Source organism: Saitoella complicata, assembly GCF_001661265.1.
Source record: "Saitoella complicata NRRL Y-17804 unplaced genomic scaffold SAICOscaffold_4, whole genome shotgun sequence".
NCBI lineage: Eukaryota > Fungi > Ascomycota > Saitoellomycetes > Saitoellales > Saitoellaceae > Saitoella > Saitoella complicata.
Window position 1 is genome coordinate 393,608 of NW_017566995.1, and position 10,647 is coordinate 404,254.

Consider the following 10,647-nt stretch of genomic DNA (forward strand, 5'->3'; position numbering starts at 1 on the left):
AAGAAAGGGGATGTTATGTGATGTAGCATTCATTGCATGTAAGTGTTGCGACACCATGTCTGCCTTCGCTAGATATGAATGGAAACGATGAAATCTATGACTTTTCCTCCTCCGTGTTGAATATCTTGCTAAAGATGATCGCGTCCACCAGCTTGTCCTGCCCTTTTAGACGACCTGCTCCGGGCACGCGACCGACTCTCTCGAAACCATGTGAATCCCAGATCCTCAAACTTGAAACGTTGGTCTCGAAGACGAGGTTGAAGATGGATTGTCGGTAGCCCTGTAAACGAATGGTTAGCCAGATCTGTAAGAAGATCGGACGGGATTGCTCACCAGTTTGGGGGCATAGTGCTCAAATGCATCAGCCAACACATGAGCATTGCCCATTCCTCGTCCAGCATGCGGGACCAAGAATCCGGCATTGCACACATGTGAACATCTCCCAGGATAATTGGGTTTGATGTAAAATGTCCCCAGTACATTGGCCGCCCAATCGAATTCCGCCTGGGGGTCCTGAGGAGGAAGGTTCTTGAACAACACCACACAGAATGTACCAAACCAATATGCGCCAAAGGCCTCAGGCGTAAATGGGCTCTCCATCGGATACGTGTCACCTCGTTCAATCTCGTCGTTCATCTCCCGTGACAGTAATTTGACTAGCGCTTTCGGCGGGACAGGATTGCTGGGGTGGAATGGCACAATATACCCCTTCCCTGACACCTCATAACTTTTGATGAGGCTCAGATCCACCGGCTTTGCAGGGATCAATGGCGATGAGGGGTCTTCGAGGATTGCTGGCATGGACGGTCGGTATGGAGACGGTCATTCGCGACCCGCGTACGTCAGGCTCAACCTTAACCTTATCGATATCGGGTGACGCGGAAGAAGGTGAACATAGTCGAAGTGATCAAATGTAATGTAAAAGCCAAAAAGACTTAGCTATTGTAATAGATAGATGCTTGTAATATGAATGTTAGTATGCTTGTCGAAATGAACGCCGTGTGAAACCCCACGCCTCCTCCTCATTGCTCATGATCGTGTATGCTATCAAACGCCGATGCTTCCCCGTTCAATCGGGTGTTTCTTCCTTGCGTCCTGTAAAGCCACGAGTGCTTTTCCAATACCAGGCAAATCTCCCAATAAACCAACATGACCTCGGTCTGACAACACCCGCTCTACAGGCTTGAATCCCTTTGGCATTTGCGATGATTTTGCGGTGACAACCCCATCACCTCTCGCATAAATATAGTCGCTGAAGTTCCCTTCAAGAATCCCTCGTTCACCATCAACCCTTGTACCAATAACAGTGGGGAGAGCCTTGCTGTATAAAATTGCGAATGGTGGATATCGACTGGCATTTTCCGGGTTGTACGAACGTACCACCTTCAAGAACTCGTGAGTCTCCTCGAGTGTTCTCTTGAGGTAAGGCACAGTTTCCGCGAGGATATGCGAGCAAGGGGGTGCCCGTACATCGTCATCGGAACTCCTTCCACCCATCTCCGGTGCAAAGCCCTCGCCCGTCATTTTCGCCGCTGCATTGGACGGTGCAAGGGCGGAAACGTTGGTAGTGGAGGTTGTAACGTTTGATTCTGAGCTTTCTGGGCCGTCAAAATTGTTTCTCTCTCCGTCAAGCGGAGGGTGACATTCGCAAGCGGCAGGATTCATATCACAATGGAAATTGTCGATGTCTTGCCGACGGTGGCTCATGTTAACAGAAGGTGCCAAACCGTAATACGCCCAAGTTCTCCAGTCGAAAAAGTTCACACGGATCTCTTTCTCCTCTTCACCAGATTTGTCCACGAAGCATCGACCGTTCTCTGGCAGGAAGACATACGAGCTCCGGAAGCTAAAGTTGACAGAAGCTCGCAATAAACTCTTGTTGTTCAAGACGACGTCTCCATGCCGTAGAGGACCGAGGATGTTGATACAGTGTGAAAAGGGCGTGCCGCAATAGAGAACGCCAGCAAACAGCTCCGGTCTGGTCTGTACAGCATAGTGCGTAACGAGGCCACCCATTGAATGACAAATGACAGTTGCTCCCTGTGGATAGCTACCATACCTGTTGTTGCATGGCAGTGACTCGAGAAACGCGATGAGCTTCTTTGCTGATCGTAGAGACGACAGTCGCCAGTCATATCCCCATTCATGAACCCGAATATGACCTTTCTTTTCCTGTCGTCTCAACTTTCGCAGTAACCTTCGACTCATATCCACGGGTCCAATATGGTCGATTGTCCCTTCGGGATGTATGCGGCGCTCTTCTTCATCTTCATCCTCCTCGTGGAGCCCAATGCCGATATCAACGCCATTATGTTTCTTCGGTCCAAGCAATGCCTCGCCCATAGGCACCCAAACACGTCTGTCAGCCTGGGCATCCCTCAATCTTGATCCTCTGTAACCGCCCAGGACGACAACATCTCCTCTCAACTCGCTATAAGGATTGTAACTGTTCCGCTGCAGCAAGCCGGCTCCCGGTACCAGTCCATTCAAAGATTCCTTGAGCGCCTTTAAGCGGGTATTCACTCGCTTTCCAGGAATAATTTCCAGAATATCGGGTTCGTATCTTTCCGGGTCACTCTCCTCGTGGGGTGGCACACTCCACGGATCCACCGGAGCTTCGTCTCCAGCACCGGATATGTTTCTCGAGTTCCTCTCAGATGACGAATCAGACATAGGTGAGTGAGGGCCATTTGAGTCTTCTCCATAATCTGGCATTCCAAAGCTCCATCTTGAATGATTCTCGACAGCAAGTGGTTGCAAGTTCCAGTAGGACAATGATTGGTGATGTCTCATAACATCGTCCTCGCCTTCTTCGTCGTCTGAGAATGCAAGTGGAGAAGACGTCCCGGAATTCATCCTCTTTTGCGATGTTTTTGCTGAATGTGAATCAGATAATGGTGAAATCACACTCTCGGTGCGTCGAGGGGGTTTGTGATCTCGGTCGAGGGACGATCGCTGGGAGCGCACACGGTCGGACTCTTCGAATATCGATTCTGCTTCGGCTCCATCTGGCGACAAGGTAATGTCTTCAACACCGGCGTCCAAGGATTTCCCGGTCGTCTTGCCGCGCCTTACTCGTGGAAAAAGCTTGCGGAGCGAATCGGTGGAGACCATGGTGAATGCTACAGCTCAACGGGATGACGAAAAAAGTCAAAGCAATGGACGTATGCTCTCCCTATGGTGTTCTATGTGGTGGTAGCATACATTCCCAAGGGTCCAGCCAGTCGGCGTATTCGTACACCCCGTGGACGTTTTCGGCGCGCGGAAGCAACGGCACACCCGGATCTGCAACATGACATCTACACTCCTGGCGTCGGGCCGTCGGCAATTCTACCTCGGAACACGAGCACGGGCACTGTGAGAAAAATGATGAACCTTGTAATTGAAATTGCGATTGCGATTGGTCTGCACAGCGGACAATATCGTTTTGAGTACACAAGGCAGAAAGTAAATGCTAATAGAATCCGATCCATAGCACATATGCATGCAAATCAGCCGATGGAAATAAAAAGAAAAGTGCGCCGTAGAGTATCCTTCGAGCATCTGCAACGTTAGAAGAAGTGCGTGTACACCTAGGCCAGTAGTCGTTAGTAGCAATTCTGCATAGGTGGTTCTGAAACAAGGCTTACTCTTGATTGCTCGTGAACCATCATCTCATCCATCTTGAAAGCGTTCAACTCCTCCTTGATCCGTTGTGCCAAAATAGGCGTCAGTCGAGCGCATGTAGCAATCTCACCGCGACGATCATACTCCGTCGCATGCCACGTATCAAACACCGTGATCTGCGGTGCAAACTTGATCCTCGCTGATGGACCTCTGTTGCCAGGTGTCATAGGCGCAGCCACAGCGGCGGCATACGAGATGGGAAACTTGGCGGATTTCGCAGGGCTCGAGGCTGTTGAATTCGTTTCAGATGGCGCGGGCGATCCAAATGCCAGACGTGGACCAGCATCAATGTTTGGAAGTGCACTGAAAGATGTCGGCGGATCCGCGAGTGTAATCGTCAAATCAGACTCATTCGAATGAGCAGTGAGTGAGGGAGGCACACTCGACGGCGTTGCAGCATGTTGACCAAAAGAAGTCCCCTTCAAGCCATACGGATCGTCGACATTCTTCAAGATACCCCTTGGTATGGCGCCGTTCCGTTGTCTTGATGCGATGTACCCATTCTCTTCCGCGTTTACGCCAGAGACCGTATTCCCAGGCTGCAACTCGGATGGCATTGCTCGTTCTCCCAACATCAAACTCTTTCGTCGATCTGTCGAAGACTCCTCGCCCTCCTCCCCGGCTTCCTCCGCGAGCGAAGCAAGTCCAGGTCTTCCTTCATCATCGTCAACAAAACTCGGAAAGTGAGTCCCGCCCCCAGTAACATCATGTGGGTCAACATTTACTCCCTCAAGGTGACCATGACCGACAACCGGTCCCTTCGATGCTTCCGCAACGTATTCATCGATAGCACTCATTTCCTTGTTCTTCTCTTTACTTGATCCCTTACGGAAGATGTTCAACCCACGCTTCATTCCCTTCCCCATCTTGCGTAAAACCACCGATGCACTAGACGCGGTGGATGAAATGGAAAGGTTATCGGTAGACCCAGACGCACGTCCACCCTGTGCATACAACCCTCGAGAAGGAAGATTTGTTGCGGCACCGAAGTCATCGGTAGTGTATGCAGAGTCTCTAGATGTCTTCAACGCTGATGCAGACGAAAACGAAAGCGCTCGCCTCAGGCGAGACTTCAGGGTCTTGGATGAGGCTTTTTCAAACGGCAAAGGGGTTGCAGTGCGAACAACCGCTTCAGCAGGCGCTGGTGCAGCAACGGGCGACTCGAGCACAGACAGTGGCGGCGCGGACACTTGAGAAGTAGTGGGTGCGGGGGGACGTGCTGGGGTCGTTTCCGGTGACCGAACAGGAGAGGATGGAGGCGATGGAAGGTGGTTCTGAGCCAAAGGACTGGGCTTGCGCAAATCCGGTACATTTTGGTTGGGTTGCTCTTCAAATTTAGCTTCACTCGATCCTTGTTCGGCGGTTTCAGTGATATGATTGGTCGAAGGACTGGACCGTGGCATACTCGGTCCGGGGTTAGGAGCCGGTGCAGTGCCAGAATCCTGCCTCAATAAGACAGGCGGACGTGCGATGATTGATGCTGTGGCTATCTTCGTTGCCGCCGCCGTCTTCACCTCGCCTTCTGACGCTGACCCACGCCGCCCGCCTGTCGTCGGAGGAGCACTTCGATCCATACTTACTCGCTTAATACTACTCGGCGTACCGGGAAGTTGATTGGGTTTCTTCATGGGGCTCGGGCTCCTCCTTGTCGGAGAACCGTTTCCAGAAGCAGAAGTTCTGTAGGGCCTTGGTGGATATTGCGGCAACGCATCGAGACTCTGGCTCCGCGGTGGCAACCCCCTCTGTTTTATATTTGTACTCGCCGATGGAACACCTGCTAAAGCATGCATATCCGTGTTTGTAGCCTGTCTGGGAGGATTCCCAGGACGCGGCGACTGCCTCTGAGGAGATCCATCAGCACTCCCAGGGCGAGCAAAGTTCCCTCCGGCATAATCAGGCATAGGAAGCGTAAAGTCGGAAATATTCATCGTCGAGAACGGTCTTTGGTTCTGTGACAATCGTCGAGGCTTTAGTGGTAGGTTCTCGATACCATCAAAATCTTCCCAACGACGATTTCCAGAGGGAACGTCGTTAGAAGAGTAGTTCCGAGTGAGTGGACGCGGCGGGAGGCCATTTGTACTCGGAACGTTGTTGCTGCCACCGAGGGTGCTTCTCTGGGGTGACGCCGGACTGTACGGTGATGCTTCACCTGCTGCTTGCCGTACAGCGAATTCGGCGTTCGCTTGTCGTTGCTGAAGAAAACCACCCTGTCTAGGCGGTGTCATGTTGCCTGATCGAGCGGATGCCGCCGATCCTGGACGTGAAGCTGAAGCTGGGACTTGGAGCGGTGCAGTCGATGCTTGAGCGGCTGTCCAGGTGTGGGCATTCTGCATTATGGTGGCCATGTTGGCAGTGAATGTATGCTAGTTGAATGCAGTACGGAAGGCGTCGGAGAGGTTTGGGAAGAGTGTTACCGTAAAATGTGACGACTCAAAGTGCCGTCAGGGATGAATGCTGTGTGATATCGGCAATAAAGTTCACCGGCAAGCCGAAAATCCCGGAAAAGTCAGGGGTGTGACGGGATGAACCGTGAATGCCAGTTGTTACGCCGTTGAGTGAGCGACTTCTGGACGGTCTCTCTTAAGCGTTTCCGTCGTCTGTTTTCGTCTGGTCCAACGTCAACAGGGTCCAGGCAGACTCGTTGGCTCTACTGGGTGGAGGGCCGTAATCGCACACGCCACACTTACAGTACTGTAGTCGCGCTCCAGCGGTTCTATGCAGCGCAGCATGCAACATTTGAAGACGGAGAGGACAATTTTTTGAAAAAGAGCAAAGTTCATTCAAGGATCTTTTCTAATTGCAAGGTCAGATACACAGCAAACATGACTCGCATCACCAAAATGGGCGGTCGCAGGACCCACCTTGAAGCCTCCTCCTTCGTCTCAAAGCCCCTCGTCTCCTCCAAACGAGCCCTACCCGAAGATTCAACGACATACGAACAAGCCGTGGGTACTGGAGATGCGGAAGGACCCCGTCCCAAAGGCAAGTCCGAGCATCGAAGAATACGGCGTATCAAGGAAAGACAAACAGGCAAGCCATGCTACGCCTGCAGACAATTCGGCCACAAAGCCCAAGACTGCCCAAATACAGCCCTGGAAGGCGAAGCAGGCGTCGCAGTTGCAAAACCAACCGGAAGTATCTGCTACCGCTGCGGCGCCTCCGACCACTCCCTCTCGGGCTGCCGTAAGCGTGGTCCACTCCAATTCGCCACCTGCTTCATCTGCAAGAAAACCGGACACCTCACCTCGACATGTCCCGACAACCCGAACGGGCTGTACCCGCGAGGAGGTTGCTGCAAGATTTGTGAAAGTAAGCAGCATTTGGTGAAGGATTGCCCGCAGAGGGAGGAGGTGCAAAGAGGAGGTGTGGTGGGGATGGTTACGAGTGCGGATGGGGGGGCGGATGAGGATGATTTTCACGAGATGGCGAGGGCGATGCAGAAACCGAAGAAGAGACATGCACCGGTGGAGAGTACTGGTGCTGGTGCACCTATTCCGGTGGCAAGGCCTGCGGCTGGGGCACCGGCTGCGAAGAAGAAGAAAGTTGTTGCATTTTGAGCTTGAGGGTCTGAACCTGAAATAGGGACGTTAAGGTGAAGGAGTACGGGGTTGCATTTCCGGCATATTTTACCAGTTGCATACATGCTATGTTTCCATCTATTTGAATTGTAATGTTCGTATTCGTTCCCGTCCCGTCCCGTCTATCTTAAAGAATGTGTAACGCCTAACCGTCATAGAACCCAGGCGCCAGGCCAAAAGAATGTGATGTATGCTTAACTCGATCTGTGTGAAAAGAATGTCCCGTAATAATAATAATATCGTGTCATCGCCCTCTCATCCTTCCCGCTCTCGGAAATTACCGGTCCATGAATGGTTACCAGCTGCGGGTTGCGGAACTGTCAAGCTTCGGCCGTGCGTTTCATTTGCACCTCTGTATCCTCGACCTCCTTCTCTCAAACCATCACTGTTGTGGATTGGCATCACGCCAACTGAAGGCAACTTGGGCGTTTCTGCATTGAGCCCGCGATCCATGAAATCGAACCCCGAGTGCATGAAATTGTTCGAAGTGCCCTGTCTTCCGAACTTCGGCCTGGCGGTAACTGTCGGGTTCCACAGATCTTCACCGGCCTTTTCATTCTTGAGTGATGAGCTGTTTGAGCGAACTCTCGAAAGACGTTTCCTACGCCAAAGGAAGATTCCGCAACCGATGAGGATCATGGCGACAACCACGGCAACGATGGTACCTGCAATGATGGGGGTTTTGTTGGTTGTACTTGAGGAGGTGGACAGTGTCGTCAAGCTGTTTTGCTCCGAGGAGCTGAGTGCGCCGGAAGAAATGGCGGTCGACGAAGGGAGGTGTGTTGACGTAGATGTAACGGTAACGACGAGGTCCTCTGTAGGCGCACTCGAAGAAGTTGTCGTGGCAGAAGTGGAAGCCGCTGTAGTCGTAGATATCGTGACAGTGGGCAAATCTAGTGATGATGAAGTAGACGTAAACGCGACAGTGTCAACAGCACTGTCAACAGCAAGCGCCGTAGCTGTCAAACTGGTGCTGGTTGGCACCGTAATGACGGAGGACAGAGTAGCGTCAACGGTCGGCGTCGTCTCCAATGAGGTGGTTAAAACCGCTTGCACCAGAGTAGTTGTAGCTGAGGAAGACTTGGCGGTAGTAGTGCTGTTCGACACGGGCATCGCCTGAGGCAACGCAGTCGCCGAAGTCGCGATCAACGCGAGAAAACATAGCTGGATGATCCACATCTCAGAACGCGCTTTGTGTATTCGGTCCTGCCGAATAAAGCTGAAGGAAGAACGAGATCAACTGCAATACTCGCGATCACAAGTGACAGAGGCTGTTGATAATGAACGGAGTAGCAGCAAGAGCCGAATACATGGAGTGACTGTATCGAAAAGCATGATTTTGGCGCACGGACCTCCTGGGAACATTTCGTCAACATTCCGATGATTTTGACGCGGCGCGCGGAATTTGGTGTGCTTGGGCGAGCGTTGGCATGCGTCCCGCTAGTGCGATCTAAGGTCCGCCTAGACATTGCGTTCCCACGCTGCCCGGTCGTGGTAAATACGATAAGGGGAGATCGGGATGACTACGATGGGTATTTCCCACGATCGAGTCCATCGATGTTTGCATGATTTGATTGGATAACTCAGGATGCACTCACAGCCTGATTCGCCCTGATTACGATTCATGGCCTTGCTTAAATTTAGCGTGATCCTTACGTAATTCTATAGGAGTAATAAAACCTTAACAGATTTCAAGCAGGCCCTATGTCAAAACTGATTTTAGACAAGAAAAGTAAGATTAATCCTTGATTTTGTCATGTAAGATTCTTGGGAGATCAGGAAAATTGCTACAAATTGGGGGCAAATGCGCAGCATTATGGGGACAAAAATGCGAGGAAATCAAGCGTATCATGAGTAGCCTATCCTAATGGCCATGGTAGCAGTACCATAGGCTCACTAAAAGAGAAGTATCATCTATCATACCTGACTTTGATTTTGTTAATGATGAGTTAGAAGATCTTCGGAATTTTTCAAGTCTTCCATAATTCATGTCTAATCCTTGTCTAATCCACGATCTTGACATGGATCACACATTTTATTAGGACTGAATGGGTTTAATGCTCGACAACTCGCAGCATAGGGAGGATTAGATCATAATCGCAATTATGATTTGTCAAGTTTGACCACACCTACATATGCATGTTCTATCCCTGACTATTCTTTAGACTTTTCGCTTCTTTGTTACCCAAACCACAGGATCTGCTTATAATGTGACGCATTATTCGTCATACACCCAACTTTGAGGTAACAAAAATAATGCATGTTTGGGTCTGATTTATTTAGTGTGGTAACAAGGACAACAAACAACTCTGATTTAAGTCAATTATTTCTCACCAAGTTTTGACTACCCCTAATAGAAGCCACAATCTTGATACTGTGTAACCCCATGATATGGTTCGATATATATAGTCGATGATGTGCACTTCATCCTCGACATGCAGATCTTTCGAGCATTATCCCTGTCAACCCTCCGAAGTCAAAAACCATGGATCAAGCCCGATTTTTCTTTGGCGCGCGCATAATCCATGTCCGAATCATGGATTACCATCCGCGCAGAAATCCCAGATCAGATCATGAATTACAATCCATGACGCAACCGTGGATTGAACCCGAAATCCGCACGCGTGTATCATAATCCACAATTTTCATGGATTACATCCTCGACAACCGTCATGGATTACCGTCCCCGACGACATCATGGATGGTACTGAATCCTCTTCAGGATAACAATTCATGTCCCTGTTTGGGTTTACATCCGGAATGCCGTCACGTTCCACGTTCCACGATCCCCGATCTCCCGCACCACCATCAAGCCCGGATGAAGCCGGAAGTACAGGCAGAGTATTTTCGTGGATTGTACCGAGTATCGACATGTATTAAACTGGATTTTGTAATCCGTGAACATCGCGACCGTAGGGCAACGTCCCTACCAACCTGGCGCTCGTGGCTGTTTGCTCGTGTGAATCACACCCTACGAGTCCCCCGAATTTGACTGTCACGAATACCTGATTCGTGATTGCGCAAATATGGAATAACATATTCCACTTCCAGGAAAGGCACTCGAATAATAATCGTTCCCATAACGGACCCTTAATGGGAGTATGGAATTCATATCCCCCCACCTAAAAAGTATGGAAATTCCATAACGGGCGACTCCGTAGGGTTGATCCTCGAAGACCCTTAATCATTGATCCTCAATCTCGTTTTTATTGATGTGGGATATCTTATTCTCCTGGAACGAATATCATTCCAGGTCAAATAAGGTATTCGTGTACCATGAATTGGAATTCCACTCTGCTTGAATACTTTCCCACTTTATTCGCGTTTTTCGTAAAGTCGAATGACTTATTTGAGTGCTTTTGCTGAAAGTGGAATATGTTATTCCATATTTGCGCAATCACGA

General features: G+C 50.3%; 3 protein-coding genes across 3 annotated transcripts; all 3 read right to left on the reverse strand.

Moving 5' to 3' along the window:
- Positions 1 to 24: 24 nt before the first annotated feature.
- Positions 25 to 815, reverse strand: SAICODRAFT_89236 (uncharacterized protein). The gene is made up of 2 exons (XM_019171621.1): positions 334 to 815; positions 25 to 280 (listed from the first exon to the last, which is right to left on the reverse strand). The coding sequence occupies exons 1-2, from the start codon at positions 799 to 801 to the stop codon at positions 95 to 97; spliced, it is 654 nt and encodes a 217-aa protein (XP_019026187.1). The 5' UTR covers positions 802 to 815; the 3' UTR covers positions 25 to 94.
- Positions 816 to 1,089: 274 nt separating this feature from the next.
- On the reverse strand, positions 1,090 to 2,436 carry SAICODRAFT_49831 (uncharacterized protein; the record flags this gene model as incomplete). Its single annotated transcript, XM_019168982.1, has 2 exons — positions 1,090 to 1,532; positions 1,698 to 2,436. Coding segments are annotated over 2 exons (1,182 nt in total), but the record flags the coding sequence as incomplete, so codon positions are not given.
- A 1,046-nt stretch (positions 2,437 to 3,482) lies between these two features.
- Positions 3,483 to 5,417, reverse strand: SAICODRAFT_89240 (uncharacterized protein). Its single transcript, XM_019171622.1, has 2 exons — positions 3,630 to 5,417; positions 3,483 to 3,572 (listed from the first exon to the last, which is right to left on the reverse strand). Exons 1-2 carry the CDS (start codon positions 5,292 to 5,294, stop codon positions 3,552 to 3,554), a joined length of 1,686 nt encoding a protein of 561 aa, XP_019026189.1. The 5' UTR covers positions 5,295 to 5,417; the 3' UTR covers positions 3,483 to 3,551.
- Between the last annotated feature and the right edge of the window lie 5,230 nt (positions 5,418 to 10,647).

Bases quoted from the DNA above. Each gene is read 5' to 3' on its own strand.
- SAICODRAFT_89240 (XM_019171622.1), bottom strand. From the start codon at position 5,294: ATGAAGAAACCCAATCAACTTCCCGGTACGCCGAGTAGTATTAAGCGA. The intron at 3,573-3,629 runs GTAAGCCTTGTT...CTACTGGCCTAG, and splicing joins TGGTTCACGAGCAATCAAGA to GTGTACACGCACTTCTTCTA.
- SAICODRAFT_89236 (XM_019171621.1), bottom strand. From the start codon at position 801: ATGCCAGCAATCCTCGAAGACCCCTCATCGCCATTGATCCCTGCAAAG. The intron at 281-333 runs GTGAGCAATCCC...ATTCGTTTACAG, and splicing joins AGCACTATGCCCCCAAACTG to GGCTACCGACAATCCATCTT.